At 33.8% G+C, this 19,144-nt stretch overlaps 1 protein-coding gene across 1 annotated transcript in view; it reads right to left on the reverse strand.

Moving 5' to 3' along the window:
* Positions 1-19,144, reverse strand: part of LOC145294249 (U8 snoRNA-decapping enzyme-like) — a 30,591-nt gene continuing 11,447 nt past the window's right edge. Inside the window, exons 2-3 of the mRNA XM_080141350.1 lie at positions 3,666-3,932; positions 1-464 (exon numbers count right to left, since the gene is read on the reverse strand). Of these exons, the coding sequence (XP_079997476.1) occupies positions 276-464; positions 3,666-3,932 (456 nt within the window). The 3' untranslated portion in view covers positions 1-275. The remainder of the gene's footprint in view (positions 465-3,665; positions 3,933-19,144) is intronic.

Here is a 19,144-nt window from a genome sequence, read left to right on the forward strand (position 1 = left end):
GCAGTGGTTGAGTTTGTATGAATTACATATTGAGGTAGCACATGCATATTGGCCCCATTAGGGTTGTTCTAATGTGGAGGGGGAGGGTATCATAATGATTACATAGGTAAATTGAATTTTATGTTTTTATATCTCCAAATGACCCAGTAAATAGATAAATGAAAAATGGAATGATCTGAAGATGAAAAACCCTTTAAAAAAAAAACAACAAGAACAACAATTATTCCAACAATTTCCAGTGATTATAAAACTCGGTTATGTCCGATAGGGCACTTTTACTTGTATATTGTCTGACTGGCAGCGAGAACTTTGTTGACTTCTTCTTCAGAGAGGATATTACAAGATGTAAGAGCATGTAGCAGTTGTTGCCGGGCATTTCCAGAGAATCTGTTAGTAAGAAAGGCAGGTAGACCGCGAATTCCATCTCCCATTGTATATACAGGCACCTGAACAATTCCACACGTCTGAAAAGCATCAGAAAAAAATAGCATGTTAACAGAAATTAAACAGTGGCATAATGCACTGAAATAAGAGACCTCATGTTATATGGATCATCTTCCGACAGACATGAAAAGCTTGTATATTGGTCTTGGGCACAGTATTAAATTGCCTGAGGTACCCTTTGGCAAGGTAATAACACATCATCATCTTTTTTATTTTAATTTTATTGTTTCTTCTATGTACCCATTTCCAAACCACATCAACTACTCAAGCTCCTGAGTACTCAAGCTCCTGAGTACTCAAGCTACTGCAACCCGGTCCTGGGCATGATATTAAACTACATCCAATATCGTAGTCTTAATTGGGAAGCCAGCTAGTTATTTGTCATTGCTTTCAGATCCACTGTGATCTGATGTTGTAGTGCCTGTCAGAGTACCTACTTTGATAAAATATCAAAATTACATTTTACTTTTGAATTCTTAACACTGTGAATACCAATGCATTTTATGTCAACAAAATAATATGGATGCACATTTCTGTAATAATAACCTTTTTTTTCATGAATTACTTTTTAACAACACAACACATTTTTCTGCTATCACCCAAAACAGATAATTTCTTTTAATTTCTTTCATTTAATGTCATCAATTGTTTTACGCCACCCCACACAATTATTTAAAAAACAAACAAACAAACAATTTCTTGGAAGAAGGAACTGAATTAAATTATTTTCTATTTTTACGAGGAGTGGGGAGGGTTAATCAAGTAATCTCATATGTCCATTAGAAAAATTTGTTTACTAAATAAACCTTCCATGAGCAAAAAAATTGCTCTGCATCAAAGTTTGAGTTATAGATAGAATTTGGAGTCATAAATAGAGTTCATCATTTTCAGACTATTTATTAACAAAATGTATGCCTGCAAATTCAAATAACCTAGTCATATACTACTACTACTACAACTACAACAACAACGACAACAACAACAATTAAAAAAAAATAATAATCATAATAATAATCAGTCATCATCATAATAATAAAATAGTAATAATAATAAAATAATAATAATAAAATAATAATAATCATAATTATAATCACAATAAAATAATAACAATAATAATCATGATAATAATAAAAATAATCCTATAATCCTAATAATAATAATAATAACAATAATAAAAATAAAATAATAATAATAATAATAATGATAATAATAATAATAATAATAATAATAATAATAATACTATTAATAATAATAATAAAAATAGTGCCAGCCAACAAGTCTGTAGAAACCCAGCATTCAGAAGGAATGCTATGACTTTGTACCCTTCTCTCACTAACCCCCTCCTCACCTGACCTGAATCTGCTAAACTACTTTATTTGGTCATACGTTGAGAACATCACCAACATGACCTCCCACAACATCAAAGCTAACCTGATCACAGCCATCCGCCGAGTATTTGTTGAACTCCCACCGGCGCTTGTGGAAAAGGCATGCTCCTAGTTCCGGACCCGTATCGAGGCGGTTATTGAGGCTGAAGGCGGCTACATTAAATAGATGCCAGCTCTACTACATAATCAAGTTACCTGAATTGATTTTTTTCAATAAAAGTTTTAAAATAAAGCTGTGATGTTGTTTTCTTTCGGGCGACAATTTTATCATGCCACACTGTATGGTTGGATTGCAGAAAAAAATTGTAAGTTATTATCATATGAGTGAAAATATATTTTTTGGCAGGGTAGTGGGCGGGGGGTGGAGTAATCCTCTATTAGAAATACTTTTAACTGTCTATATACTCACTAGCAGGCCGCCTGGCATTGCCTGGTTGTAAAATACACTTAAATATGATATTTTGAATTAATGCGTGTTTTGTATTTATTATTATACTAGCAGGGGGTTACTCGGCGTTGCCCAGGTGTTTTTGGGTGTGTGTGGCGGGCAGGGTGTTGGGGGTGTTAATGAAAACCTAAGAATAAGCGAAGTAAAAAAAACTAACATAAGGCAAACACGAAACAGAAAAACGAACATTACGTGAAAAATGGCTTAAATAACCCTGCTTCAATATTAAAATTTTAAAAATCAACAAAAAAAAAAAGACATCTAACACATGATTCGAACCCAAAACCTTTAGATAAGCAACTGAGCTAAGACGACATCGACGGAATTGTGTCGCTTTTTCAAATATTTAAACTAAATCAGGTTATGACGTCGTCTGCGCATGCGTAGAACCGAACTCGTCATGAGAGGATGGTTTTTGCTGACCCCCCCCCCTGTAGAAAACTGCTGTTTCAGGGTGAAGAAATTAACGTTTTTGGCCAATTTTTCGATATTTGTCGGGCGAAGGTTGGAAGTTTAAAATGATACCGGTCTGGCAAAAATCCGTGACCTGTGTGGAAAGTTTTTGCAAGACATACAAAGACACATACATACATACATACAAACAAACACACATACATACATAAAAACACACATTTTCGCTTTGATATATATAGATTATACTGGACCCAATATATAGTAATGATTTAAAACGTTTTTTAAAAAATGACTCGTATGCCACCACCAATAATCAAAACCAAATGTTTAGTGTATGATTTACTTTTTCCTTTGATGTTAATGACTGATGAACTAATAGCTATTACGTCATGCATGCATATTCGTAATGCCGTTATTCGATCTTCACCTGGCAAATTTCATTTTTTTAATTTTCACACTTTTGCACTGATTTTCCCCGCTAAAACCCAAATATAAAGTTTTGCATGGGTTCGAAAACCCTATATATGAAGTTTCATCTGCAAACCAAAAACTAACAGAGGAGGTTGCTAGGCAAAATTTTTTAAACAAAAATATATACGCATACATAAATATATATAGAAAGAGTTTTTTATGCAAATATTATGCAAGTATAAACCATGTAGAATATCTGCATAAATATAATGACATGTAATAGTTAACTAAAGATGATCATTCCATAAGAAAACTGGAAAAAAGTAATAGGGAATTAATTAAAATGAATGTATAACGAATATGCAAATTAGCTAGATCTTTTGCAGATAAATGCAATTCAACGACCCATATATAACAAAGTTGTATTTTCTTTTTAAATAAATAGAAAAAACGGCTTTTAATATGAATATCAATACACAAAACCCCAAATTTATAGGAGTATAGAAGATAGATTGTCATAGATTGTTTCATCATCATAATGCAGGTATTAGCATACGTACCTCTACACCGTAGTGGACAGCTTGCACAACACCCTTTTCAATGGCTTGGTAATCCTCAGGACTGACCTCTTTGGCAAAAAAGTGAAGTACTAAATTCTTGGGCGGATTATAGTGCGAAATCACATGATTGGATGCCTGGACTTGATGCTTCTCAGTGGTGATGCCAGCTTCTTCCAAAAGTTCTCGATTGACAGCCTCAACAGGATCTTCCCCAGGCTCAACTAAACCTCCTGGAAAGCCTAGCAAACCATCAAAACGAGGTTGCATCTGAAAGTTAAAAAAAAGAAAAAAAAAAAGATTTCTTTATTTCTACATTGAAAAGCACTGCAGGATTGAATATATAACTCATTTTTGAAACCAAATTCGATGCTAAATGTTTTATTTTTATTTTCAATAAATGAAAACAATATTTCAACCAACCTCAGCCTTCCTCAGTCAGTTATAGACATTATTTTTTTTTGTTTTTTTTTTTTCTTCATTTTCGAGCTGATGTCAAATGGAGATGGTTATTAATGATTTGATTTTGTGTAGAGAAAATATTTTATTTTACTTGGGAGTCACCACTTATCAAGACCCGAAGGCTACTCGATGATAAAGGTTAATGAATCTAGGGTAGCAGTTTAGTAATTGTTAATTGTGTAAATTGGGTAGAATTTGACTATTTATGGGGACGGCTCAACAATAACTTGTTTACATTGGATTTGAAGGCTACCATGTTGTATTCAACTGGGAAGTAGGCCAGTAAAACAGTGTTCCACAGGCAGGCAGTTTTGGGAAAGAAGCTTTGTTCATGGAATCTGCGTTTAGATTTAGATAAAGAGTGGGGGAAATTGTATATAGTTGTTGGAGCTAGTTGAGTGTTTTCTGTGAAAGTTTGGCAAGGGGGCGGGGACCATAGACTGAAGTTCAGTTGAGCACCTGCCATGAAAATAACAATAGAGCAGAGACAGGCTTGCACCGTCTCTTCTGCAGGAAAAAGGTTGCAGGGAAGAGAAAAAGGCATCTCCTACTAGGTTTTAAAGCTGATTTTGAACTCTATCAAGGTTGGATAGGGCACACGGAGCAGCTCTTACTTAGATGTGACAACAGTAGCCCATTGTAAGGTGTATCTGCCTCTTATACAGAAAGAAAATTGCATCGTCAGTAAGATACCTTTTGGAATGGTAGAGTGATCCAACCATTTTTTCCAGCGATCTTGGCAACATATTTGATGTACGTGTTCCATTTTAGATCAAGAGTAAAAGTTAGTCCCAGAAGCTTGTCAAGATGTGGAGCTTTCCCAAGACGAGAGCCATTCATTTTAGTTGGGGTGTAATGGGGGTCAGAGCAATTATAATGAAAAGAGGCAAGCTTGGTTTTGATGCATTAAAAATAATCAGCACCTTTTTCCCCATTGTACCATGTTCTCAAGATCAGAAGAGAAAGAATCAGAAAGATCTTCGTCATTGTTAGCCTTTGAAGTGTTGCCATAGATTGTGGTGTCATTTGCATAAATGTCTATGAATGATCAAAGAATTTGATTTGGGTGATCATTGATGAAGATCAAGAAGAGAGTTGGGCCCAGGATGGAACCCTGAGAGACGCCAGTGTTAATATTATGAGTTTCTGATTTCTGCCCACCGACAAATGGAAAGGATTTAATAATTGAGAGGACATTTCCAGCTATTCCCATTTTGTCAGCCATGACAGAGTTGAGTTCTTGTGTTAGTGGTTGTAGAACAGTTGAAGGTAGCAGGCTCAGTTCACAGGAGAAGGCCAACAAAAACATTAGGTGAAGGGATAAGATTTGGATCTGTGGGAAAGAGGGATAGATAAATACCTGGCCAGAGAGAGGTTACATACTTTGGAAGTCAATTTCTTAAAGTCATCCAAATGCATGTCAGTATGTAATAATGGATGTTAAACCAATGATGATGATGATGATGATGATGATGACAAATGCCAGTTGTGTTAATTACATCATTAACTTACCATTTAAATTTCAATCTCTTAAATATTCATGTTTTTATATTAGGAAATCTTCTGTTTAAGAATCATTTGATATTCAGAATTTAAAATTTAATGGTTGAAAAGACCAGACAAGTGCAATATCTATATATAATTATAAAACTCAGATCAGCTTGCTTGCTTGGGCGTTTAAACCGTCTATCCAGTTTGTGAGTTCCGGTTTAAAAAAATTTGTCTAGTTCATGGCCACTCTGTCTTAAGTTTGATATTAAAAGCCACTGCTGGTAATCAAAGCATAGACAATGTTAATAATTTTTATTTCAATTTTGCTTAAACTTATTTTAACATGTTTTCCTTACAAATAAATGTAATTTAACCCTGTTGAGTAAAAAAAAAAAGCTGACTTGAATATAAATATACAATATATAACTATAATCATATTTATAACCACATTTACTGCTTTTAGTAGCGCTCCTATGGATTCTGACAATTTTTTTTTCAGGCTTTACTTAAAAAATATTTTCTCTTCAAGAAGAGGTGGAGGGGGTAAAAACGTGGTTTTAGTAGCGCTCTTAGTAGGGCCCACTTAATTTTAATTAGTGCTTGCAGTAGTGCTCTGGAGGCTTCCTGAGTTTTATTTTTTTCACTCCTCACTTAAAAAATGTTTTCTTAAAACAATATAAGACAATATAATCTCAAAATCACTTCTTGTAGTGGAGGCGGGAAAGGTGAAAATAGGAAAACACGACGACTGGTGAGAATACGACGAACATTTATATCCAGAACAGGGTTAGTGATACAGGAAGATTAGTAAGTCCGTGGGGAGTCGTCTCTGTACGACATCCGGATAGCTCTCATTGAGCGGTCTATACTTGCTGCTTATATGGCTAATGGATAAGTCCATCTTAGTGATTGTAAGGGTGTGTATGTCCCCACAACACTCTCCTCTCACGCTGTTTTGTTCCGAAAAAAACGTTAATATTTCTTCCATTTTGGATCGATGATAAGGGATTCAGTAACTTTTCTCTTCCTTGTCGATCGGCGCTGTTCTAAGTTTGCTTGGGGAGGCTTAATATCGAACATATCATATAACGTATCGCTAGCTTCTTCCTCGACTTGAGGTGTGTTTTTGCCATCGTTATGACGATGTCTAATTTGATTTATGTGTCTCTTGTGAGTGGTGGTAGGGCCTAGAACGATGTAGTTGTGTTTCCAATTCTTTTGTTAATTGTTCCCTGTTCCCAAAACAATGTATTGTTTCCGTATGCTTTAAAGAAAACTTTTTTCCTGGGTTATACTTTTTTGTGGGAACGGTTGTGGTCCTACCTGAATTTGCTTGTTTTGGCAGTAGTTTTTCGAATACTGGTCTATTTTTTGTGCAAAGATGGTCTCTGCAGGAGACGTTGCTTCAGTGGTATTCGGGTTCGGTGTAATCCTGTAAACCTGTAAGAACTGTTGTAAGGCCTTATCTGAAGGTGTTCCTGAAGCTTTCTCCAATGCTCTTTTCAAAGTGTCTACGAAACGTTCTGCCTGTCCATTTGATCATCGATGATACAGAGGTATAGTAATGTGTTTTATTTGAAAATTGTCGCAGAATTCCTTAAAATCAGTTGATGTGAACTGTGTCCTGTTGTTGCTGACTAAGCAATTGACAACGCCAAATCGGGCTAAAAGTTCATGGAGGAAAGAGATAGTGACCCCTGTGGTGGGTCTCTTGCACCTGAGTACTTCTGGCCATTTTGAATAGCTATCTACTACAATCAAGTAGTAGACATTCTCCACTGGTCCTGTGAAATCCACATGTATTCTCGACCAAGGTTGGTCTGTCTTGCACTGGTTTGTAGGTGACTGGTGATGCTTTAGCTGCTAGAGAACAACTCTTGCAAGAATCCACTAAATTTGAGATGTCTAAATCCATATTTGGCCAGTATACATAACTCTGCATGAGGCTTTTCATCCCATTCTTCCCTGGATGTCCTGCGTGAAAATCTCTTAGTATTCGTTTCTGTAAAGTCTTGGGTATAACCACCCTTTCACTATATACTAGTTCGTTGTCACACAAGGACAAAATGCCCGCTATCTGTCAATGTTTTTCCATGATTTTCTCTTTTGTGGAGCAAATGAATTTCTCTTCTTGGGCTTCCTTCTCGATCTGCAAGTAATGTTTTTCCAAAGGTAATAACGTGCGTGACACATGTGCCACTGGTTTCTTGCTTCCATCCGGCATTCTGAGATCATGAGAGCTTGCGTCGCTAGCAACTATGATATCTAATTCTGGATTGTAATGTGTAAGAGATAGGTCGGACGTAAGTACAGTTTTTATTTTGCTGAATACTTACTTGCATTCAGATGTCCATTCCCAAGTACTGCCTTTCTTCAAAAGTTTGTTAAGTGAGGCCCGAAGATTATGCATGTTGGGAATAAATGACTGGTAATAGTTGGCCAGTCCTAGAAAGCTTTGTAGTTCGGCGACGTTCCCAGGAGTTGACATGTTGTTTATTGCAATTGTCCTGTCAGGATCTGGTCTCTTTCCTTCTTTGTCAATTATGTATCCTAGGTATTTAATTTCTTCTAGGAAAAATTTGCACTTTCCTTCCTTAACTTTGAAACCGAAATCCTGTATCCGTGAAATTAAAAAAAATTTTTTTTACTTTAGTATGTGCTCTCTGTTGTTTCTTGGATTTTCTGATGATAATTATATCGTTCAAGTATGCAGTTGTGAAATCAAGTCCATCTAGCATAATATCCATTATTTCTTGAAAAATCGCTAGAGCAACCTTAACTCCAAATGCTAGTCTTTCAAATTTGTATAAACCCCTGTGGGTGTTTATGCAAAGTAGCTTTGAGCTATTTTCCTCAACCGGAATCTCAAGATAAGCCTCACTGAGATCGATCTTAGAGAAGATCTTACCTCCATTCAGTTTTGTAAAAAATCTCCTCGGGACTAGGCAGTGGATAATGGTAGTCTTTCAGTCGGAGAGTCAGCGCAAACACGGATTTCCTTTGATTTCTTTTTGACGTACATGGTAGGAGCTGCCCATTGGTTGAATTCCGCTTTTGATAAGATGCCGGTCTTGACTAGTCTGTCAAGTTCCTCATAAATTTTCTCTAGTGAAGCAAATGGTACATTCCTTTTTTTCCTAAAAACTGGTTCCGCATTGGATTTCAGTTCAAATTTGGCTGTTACTTTCCTACATTTACTCAAGCCCGCTGAAAAAATTTCAGGAAGCTTTTTTAGATCTACTTGAAGTTCTTGTTTTTCTGTAGAAAACGATTCTATTTTTTGGCAAAAGGTGTTGATCGGTACATCCCACAGATTAAATTCCTGAAACCAATCGGTCCCAAACAAATTTTCTGTGTTCTTGAGTACAAATAATTTCAGTTTTTTCCTTGTACCATTAAAAGTGACATTTGTAATTAGTTTTCCTTCAAAATTTATTTTTTCTCCAGTTACCATTTTTGCTGACTTGCCAGTTTTATGCATAGTCGGTCTATTTAAATTTCTCCACGTCTATAAATTTATTATCAATAAGTCCGACCCTGAATCTAACTGTGATTTAACATGTGTGAGTCATTCTTGATACTAGTGATTCTTTGGCAATCTTCCGCCAGCTTTTGTACAGTTAAGTCTGGTTCACTTTCCAGTTTTGACAAAACTCTTCGACAGATCTCAGAGTCTCTTGTCGAAGTTAACCCCTGGACAAATATGAGGCACTTGAAATCATCGGCACTCGATTCTGACAATTTAAAATCGTCACAGCGTTTGTTAACAATCGAGGCGAAAGTCAAGTAGTTCACATCGTCTTTTTTCGTAAGGTTCAAGCATGTCCACCGTCTATGGAACAGCGACGATTTCGAACTAAATAGTTCAGTTAGTCGTTTAATGGTTTCCGTAAACGTCAGATCGCTAGTCTTTTGTGGCAAGATATAGTCGACGAATTTGTCGTGTTCCGTAGCCCCTAATTTGCTGAATAACAAACAAACACTTTTTTTTTGGTTTGCCCAATTTCCACAGTCGATATTGTACAGATCTTCATACAGTCTGAAATACGTTTCAAATGTTTAATTTTCTTCAGGACAATAGGTGAAATTATTTATTGTACTTAGTACCGCACTCTGGGAAAATGCTGTATCGCTCTCTGTAGCTTGATTCTTATTCATTAAAACCTGGGGTAGTGCTTCAGTTCTCTCTTTCTGCTCTATTTGCAATGTAAAAAATATGTCATCAGCTCTCTTTTGCATTTGGATCATTCTTTCTTCTGCCTGCTGTAGTCTATCATCAGCTCTACTTTGCTGGTCCATTTGAAATTCAAGTAGACGGTTTATCGTCTCTTTCACATCTTCCATTGTGTCTCTTTATTTTATTTTGTCTCTGATATGCCAATAGTTCAGAAATGGGGACAGATTTTTGTTTTACCATAGAGAGAAAAAAAAAAAGTACAATATATACACCATACAACATACAACATGAAATATGCAATACAATATAAAATATACAATATTACACATACAATGTAAAATATACGATATGACACATACAATGTAAAATATACAAGTGAACTTGTGTTCAGCAAAGTTACGGTTAATAAAAAAATTGTTCCGGATTCCAGTTTTCAATGATGGATATTGTTATGCGAGCAGTATTTTCCTCACTCTGCTGGCGAGCAAAAGTTTAACCAACCGAAAAGAGTCTTTATTTTAAAGTGCACTAAGAAATTGACAGGTAAAAAAAAAATTAATAGAAGGTATCATTTCCTTTCAGTGTGCATGCATGCCGTTGCAAAAAAAAAAAATGGGTTGGACGAAAAAAAAAGAGAAAAACTTTTTTTTGTGTTTTTTTTTTTAAGTCATCAAAAGAAAAAAATGGCTTCCCAGCCCATAAAAAGAATATTTGCCTTTTTCCTCTCTTGTTATAAAACAAGAATTCATTTCTCGAAATTTCCGTAACAGAGAAAAAAAAATCTTCAACATAAAGTCCATATGTAATTTGCATAAACAATTGCATCAACCCGTTCTATGGCAAATTAAATCATGATTGCTTTTTTTCTTCTTTCTTTTTTAGCAAGCATGAAAAAAAAATTCCACTTAAATTTATCTACTCAAAGAAATTGGAAGTGTAGACTTTTCTTTTTTATGTTGCAATTTTTTGTTGTTGAATTTTGAGATTTTGCGTTGTAACTTTGACTATTTCGTACAGCTGGAGAGTTGAAGTTTTTGCACGCGAGTTCTTTTTTTTTTAAAATAAAAATTTTTTTTTTACATCCTTGTTGCCATTGTAGTAGAGTCGGGAAAGGTGAAAATAGGAAAACACGACGACTGGTGAGAATACGACGAACATTTATATCCAGAACAGGGTTAGTGATACAGGAAGATTAGTAAGTCCGTGGTGAGTCGTCTCTGTACGGCATCTGGATAGCTCTCATTGAGCGGTCTATACTTGCTGCTTATATGGCTAATGGATAAATCCATCTTAGTGATTATAAGGGTGTGTATGTCCCCACAACACTATATTTTTAACATTTTTCATTTTACCCTTTAAGGTCCAACAGGTAGACTGATATATATATATATATATATATATATATATATATATATATATATATATATATATATATATATATAAAATAAATTTTTCTTAATTACACTTTGTCTCGGCAGCCATGTTAAACGTATATTTTATTTTTCTTTTATCAATATTATTGAAATTTTTTCCCCTTTTCCTTGTACATATTTGTGAATTATTCCACGGATTTCGGCCTTTTGGATTATTTTGGACCATCTTTTAATTACGCGATTTCCTTGGATTTTACTTGTGCGAATGGAAATTTAATTAACTTTCTTGGATTTATATTTTTGGATCTTACCGTCATTGGATACTTTACCTTTCACCAGACTATCCATTCACGTGAAATCACCTTTTTCTTCACCATATTCCCTCTGTGTCACTTTTTGTTATCAAGTAAGATCTTTGAATTACTTGCAGTTTCATCAAATACTTTTGTATGCAAAATCCGATCCTGCATTTTTCTAATTCCTACCCTCTGATGAGAAGGAAAGTATTTCTTCGAAACTCCGCGGATTAAGGTCTATCCACTTATTAAGTGTTTCCTTTTCAGATTAAATATGTTTTTAACTCTTTTTCAAAGTGTTTTTAACATGTTTTATTAACTATTTGCTCATATATATATATATATATATATATATATATATATATATATATATTAATGGATATATTTATTTATTAAAATTCTAATTTTTGAATTGTAAAAGATCCATCAGGAAAATCTAGACAGTATTTTTTTCTCTTTTACCTTCATATCATGGTGATGGTAAAGCCAGGCAGCATTTCCTTAAAGATTGATGTTTAAATGACCAACAGTGTTAAGCGTCAGTTGCACACATGGGTCAAAATATTAAGAAATTCACTGTTTTTAATAAACATATTTATTAAAATTCTATTTTCCTGATTAAGGATCTGTTATGATTTGAAAATTAGAATTTTAATGATTAAAAAAAATATTGCACTTGTCTGGTCTTTTCGACTGTTAAATTTTATATTTGCATTTTTAATTTTTCACTAAATTGTTTTTCCTATCATCTTTCAAAAACACAGCTGCATATTTTAATAATTATTATGATGATTAAAAAATTGACTAAAATGTGTTCAATCAGAAAACTGAGACCTGAAAGAAGCTGTAGATATCTTGGAACTTGCTGTCAATTAGACTAGTAAATCAAGTGGTCTAACTAATTGGCATCGTGTCTTTGCACATACCATAAACACGTATGTAAATTAGATAGCAAAATAATAAGTCTCATTTCTTTTATATTAATCCAGTTCATTTTGCTCTTGTGATAAGTTTTGCTACTTTTTGATCGACTTGATCCGTGTTTTTTGTTTTTTTTCTATCACTTATGAATATCGAAATAATTTGTTTTCAAAATTCTTTTGGTTTTGGTAATTCAACTGAGATTTCAGTCTGTTATGAATTCACTACATTTTCTGGATTTTTTTTCAAATTAGTAAATAAATGAACTTTATTTAACAGGTTAAAGTAGTTTGCTTGAAGCATTGTTAAATATGTATGCAATAAGAAATTCAAATTTTATAGAAGGCAGAACAATGCAAAGGTGTGACAGACTCAAACTAATGCAACTAAAGATATAATGATGAAATCGGCTAAGCAGTTTCACTTTTATTGATTCAATTCATATGTATAACCACGTATATATACATATATATATATATATATATATATATATATATATATATATATATATATATATATATATATATATAAACTTTTTTTCATACAATATTTTACATGTAGGATGTTCTTACTTGTGTCAGGTGGTCAGGTAGTGTGTGTCCATGATGCTATATTTCGGGATGTCTTCCCTTCGTCAGGCGTGTGTTTGACTTTCAAAAATGCATGGCAGGTTTTAATGTAGATGGAGCTTTATTTCTTTTAGAAAATTTTTAAACACTTTTTTTAAGGTGCTAAATTTTTTGGCATTCTTGCAGAATTTGACCCAGATTCTCAGGATTTTCCATCAATTATGGTTCAGGCTCAAATAGCAGTCACTGGATATAACCAAGCAAAGTAACAGACAAATTTCAAAACAAATTAGAAAAAAATAAAAATACAATAAATAAAATTAACAAAAACCTACTGTAAATTTACTATATATATATATATATATATATATTTAAATAAGGGGGTAGTCACCAACAATGTGTATTTTTTAACATTATTTTATTATTCCGTGTCTTGGTTTTTCATTGAGAATTATGTTTGGATCATTGTAATAATGTTTTAAGTCATTGAAATCGTTTTACGCACGTTTCAGACGGTCTGTGATGCGTCCTCGTCAGAAATTATTTTTAAATTTCTGACGAGGATGCATCACAGACCGTCTGAAACGTGCGTAAAACGATTTCAATGACTTAAAACATTATTACAATGATCCAAACATAATTCTCAATGAAAAACCAAGACACGGAATAATAAAATAATGTTAAAAAATACACATTGTTGGTGACTACCCCCTTATTTAAATATACATCTTTCTTTCGTTGGAATTTCTTAACCCATTTTATATATATATATATATATATATATATATATATATATATATATATATATATATATATATATAAGCGAGATAAGACACTGATAGAATTCAGATGAAAAATCTTGATAGATATTACTTGAAGTAATACTTTCAAAGTGATCCTAGCCAAAAAGGAAAAGCTCAATATTTAAGAATAGAGCAATATATAAGTTTTGTGGTTAAATTTTAACGCACCGTTCTAAATATCATCTCCAGGATTATTTTGCTATCTTTGCCATTTTGATAACTACACTATTAATTTTGAGGTCCATTGCACACTAAACTCAATGCTCAAATTCTATTACTCACGGGGATAATTACAATGGAATGGTATATCCACCCAATTTCAGATACCCTTTGTCAACACCGAGAAAGCATTTGGACTACAGCAACCAACACAATCCACGCAACAACGAATAAGGCTGCCAAGTATACTTTTCGAAAAATCAATAAGGAGTAGTACGCTTTCGCTATATGGGAATATCACTTTCTCCCATGGGCCTATTTTCTGCCCACCTGGATTTATAACCCCGAATGACATTGGACTCCTTCCGATAATGGATTACCCAGGTTGTATCAACTTCTCTTTTCATATAATTTTCTCCATATAATTATCCACAACTACTCAAAAACTATTTTCAATAATTGTGCTGAAAAGCAAAATAGCGTCCATTCGCAGCTGAACATTTTGCTAGCTGCATTTCATTTCCTCTGATGATATGAGCCATTATGGATTAAGGAAATTAAAATAACCCCTTCTATATCTTCCTTTTGTCAAACAATAAATTCTTAAATCGAATATATGTCTCTATATGCTGTTTTTTCAGAATTTAAAATTTAACCACAAAACTACTTAATTTACTCACATAAAATTAATATACGAAAGTATAAATTTATGCGTAAACTTTAAGTATTTACTTCAAAAGTGCTCAATACGTACGTAGAGCTAGTTAGTAAGTTATAAAATATATATGCCAATTAAGCTACACTGAATATTCCGCGTTTCATCCACTCTAGGACTCTTCAGGCTTATGCGCAAATTTTGTGGTTGTTTATCGTTTTTATATACGCATCTTCTATTGAGATTTTAGTTAGCCAATCAGCTTTCTAGTATCCACCGTGCCCTTCCTATCAGCCAATGAGCATGCACTTATCGGACAAAGGCCTATTTGACTTCTGGTTGGCCTGTTCCTTTGTGTGTGCTCTATTTAGCCTGGATATCTAGTTTCTTGATCTGTTTTAAATCTAGGTTAGTGTTTTTTTTTTAATCTTAGTTTATATATAAATATATATATGTACATACATATATGCACATATATATACATATATATATATATACATACATATATGTGTGATCGTTTATGTATATTCATGTTTATTTAATTTATTTATTTGTTTATTTTCTATTGTTTTTGTTAGTTTTAAAACTATTTTTTATCGCTATCGTAGAGTAAATTTTATCTTGTGAACACAGTTGTTTGTTATTTCTCTTCTACAGTTTAATAGATGTTGGGGTTCTTTGAAGTACAGGATAGCAAATTTTTCATGAAGGCATAATCTATATGGGTCGTCTAGGTCCCTACACGTGGTAACTTGTCTTATTACTTTTTATTCGATTACCGGCGAATGTCCACTTTCCTTGAGTTCCCAGTATTTATTTGCTAGCGTCGTTTTCATATGGTCATGACCACAAAAGTACATTCAACAATAAAAAACATCGTATGAAAACAACGCTAGCAAATAAATACTGGGAACTCAAGGAAAGCGGACATTCGTCGGTAGTCGAATGGAAAATAATAAGACAAGCTACCACGTGTAGAGACCTAGACGACCTATGTAGATTATGCCTTCATGAAAAATCGGAATAAATAACTGTAGTGGAATCATGATTTTAGAACAGAATCAGTAATTATATTGGAATCTGGAAAATTATTGGAATCATCACATCACTAATTGTGAGATATATAGGACGAATAAAAAAAATAAAAGATCAACAATTAATATTTATTCCTTATTTACAAAGAAAGAATTACTTCTCAGACATATTAATTGAAAAGCGTTGTGTGTCATATCCACTCCAACTGACAACAGCTCTTCAAATCCCTTTGGGACAAGGGAGATAACTCTTATGTTATGAAAACAAAAAAATAATAAACTTATTTTTTATTCTTTAAAGTCTTCTTGTTTTAAAACTTGTGTTATCACGAAACAATAAAGAAAATTTAAACGTCTAAACATTATTTATAGAAATGTAAAAAACAGAAGTTTATTTATAGTTTTTGTTTCATAATAACAAGTGTTAAAACTAAAATAAACTTTTGAAATAAAATGTTTCTATGATTTTGTATTTTGTTTCAAGCTTAATGACTTCCATTCTGTATTTTACGTTAACTATCAATTTCCATCCTCTTAATTCTGGGAATGCAATTGTTAAAGATTGCTGTAATTTTCTTTTTTTGTTGTTTTTGTTTTTAGTGTGGAAAATATAACGAGTTTTGGTAATAGTCAGCTAACGTATTTTCTAACTTTCGGTGTGTCTGCTACCAGAAGCGGTGAAAAGACAAATCAGTTCCTTCGTTTAATCTCTCACGCCTATATCTCCCCTGTGCATGTACTCTTTGTTATTACGTTTTTCTGATCATTCTTTTATTAATAATTGTAACGTATAACAAAACTCCCACTACTGCCCTTCCTAGCCCTCTCTCCTTTCTACATAACTCTCCTATAAAAAGGAGGACTTCTCATTCTAAGATGGCTGCTTAATAAAGCTGAGACTACACTTAGCTCTGTGTCATCTTTATTCTGATATTAACCCATGAACATAACATGGTGGCAGCACATTTAAAGAATACAGAATTCATATCATCCAAGAAGAATGACATCGTCAAATAATGTGTAAGCAGTATTCCTTTCGGGTTTAACTTTTGTTATGTTTTTTTTTTATCGCTCGGTCGCTCCCATATGAATATATTAATGGCATACCCTCACCTTATGTTCCCTGCTTATCTCTAGAGTCTGTTATCATTATCATTATTATTGTTATCGAGTTGCTGTCGCAAGTGATTCTTGCCTAAATATTTTTTTGTCCCTACATTGATTAATTTCCAAAACAGAACATATCTATCTCACGGCAATGTCCACCGAAGAGAATATGACCACTGCAACTTATACTGTTTCCTTGATTGGCGATACATAAAGGTCCCAGAACAACTCATATTTAGTGGGAATAAGGCAGACTCCTGGAATACTGTTGCCATATCTGGGCAGGAGCTGCTAAAAACAGCTTATCCTGCCTTGACAGAGTACAAAATAGACTCCGTGGCTTAGTGGGGGATACTCTTTTCTCTACCCTGCAACCTCTCTCCCACAGAAGAGACGTTGCGAGCTTGTCCTTGTTTTATCGTTATTTCCATGGCAGATGCTCGTCTGAACTCCAATCTCTGGTCCCCCCTCGCCAATCTTTCATGAAAAACACCCGTCTAGCTGAATCCACTGTGAAAAATTTCCCCCACTCTATATCTGTGCCTAAATCAAAACGCGGATTCCATGAACAGAGCTTCTTTCTTAGAACTGCACGCCTGTGGAACTCTGTTCCGTCTGCCTGCTTCCCTCCGGACTACAACTTGGATGTCTTCAAGTCCAATGTTAACAAATTCCTCATGAACCGCCCCCTTAAGTAAACACTTCAGCAAATCTCCTCACTAACGTAATGTACTTGCAATAACCCTTATCCCTGAGTGGCTTCCGGGCCTTGATAAGTGATCATTGTGTTAAAAAAAAAAAAAAAAAATATATATATATTCCATAAAAGATGGTCCAACTAATTGTTATTTACAAGTTTGGACCATAAACCATGAGAAATTCAGGTTGCTATACATCAGGGCATGCAGTTTTACTCCCCAGAAACTGAGCATATTGTGGAGGACATACTACAAACACTGGAGGAGTATTCCATCTTAATATGTTACATATAATCAAACACCCATCACTGCCCTCCCATTAATCGCCTTAGACAGTGTGGAGAAATCAGATATTTCGTCCAAACTGGTTTTGTTTCAGAACATACAAGAAACGCTTTTCTACATAACTCTCCTATAAAAAGAGGAGGCTTCTCATTGTAAGATGGCCACTCAATAAAGCTACGATTATACTCAGCTCTGTATCGTCTTCATTCTGATACTAACCCATGAATGAAACAATAATTCTGAAAAGTTTTTTGGTCTCATTTTGATTAAGAATTATTGAAATTAGCTGTATTTTTTTTTTTTTAAAGAATCATTGAAAACACTTTTGGTGCACTTTTTTAAAAACAAATTATTGAAAACATGTATAAGAATTTTAATTAAGAATAAATCGAAACGGAAATTACCTCCCTTTTGAACTCTCCTGTGTAAATACGATCGTTTTCTTCAAATTCTATTTTCTATTTTCTTTAATAAATAATTTTCTACCTCATCGATTTTCGTAATTTTTGGATATAATCATCCTAAAAATATGATGAATACGTAGATACCATTGTTTTCGCATGAAATTCAGTTTTATGATTTCCGAAATTTCATTCTGATAGGTGATGCGCCGAGAGGTGTGTCAGAAACCGACCTTACGAATGTGTGAAAAATATTGAATAATTCGACCCCCTATCTTTCCAAGCTTATAACTACTTGAAAAATGTAATTCAAACCCTAATTTTTTTTCAATTAAAGGAGTTAAGACCAAATTTAAAAAAAAATAACAGGTTTAATAGCAAATCATGCAATAATTGTATTTTTAAATCGGTTTTCTTTAAAAAAGATTTGAAGAAAATAAACGAAATTTAACTTATGTCGATTATAAAAATTCGATATAAATTAAAAAAAATCACTTACCTATAAAACTTACTGATCAATGTGTAGTTCCATTCTTCATTGTTAAGAATTTATCCATATTTATATTTTAAAATCCATTTATTTTTTAGATAAAAAATTTTTAAACGCCTAATTGAAAAAGGCACCATGACCACGGCCACTGAGAGTAAGTTTGCGGTGGGATTGATTATCAGATTCATTGTCAGCGACCTCGAATACCGTTAAAAACCAAATTAGAGTGATCAGTGTTCTGTTGTAGCGTAAGGTAACATTTTTTTTTTTTTTACATGGGGTTCACCACTTATCAAGGCCCGAAGGCCACTCAGGGATAAGTGTTATTGCGTGTACAGTAATCAATGAGATAGTATTGTAGTAATCATTACTATTGGGTGTTTAGTTAGAGTGTCTTACTTAAGGGGGCGGTTTGTCAGGAGTTTGTTTATGTTGGACTTGAAAACGTCCAAGTTGTAGTCAGGTGGGAAACACCAAGCGGCAGAGAATTCCACTGGCGTGCAGTTCTAAGAAAGAAGCTTTGCTCATGGAATTTGTTTGGATTTAGGCACAGATAAAGAG

The sequence above is a fragment of the Euprymna scolopes genome, chromosome 15 (assembly GCF_053919585.1).
Source record: "Euprymna scolopes isolate OS-2025 chromosome 15, ASM5391958v1, whole genome shotgun sequence".
In the NCBI taxonomy this organism is placed as follows: domain Eukaryota; kingdom Metazoa; phylum Mollusca; class Cephalopoda; order Sepiida; family Sepiolidae; genus Euprymna; species Euprymna scolopes.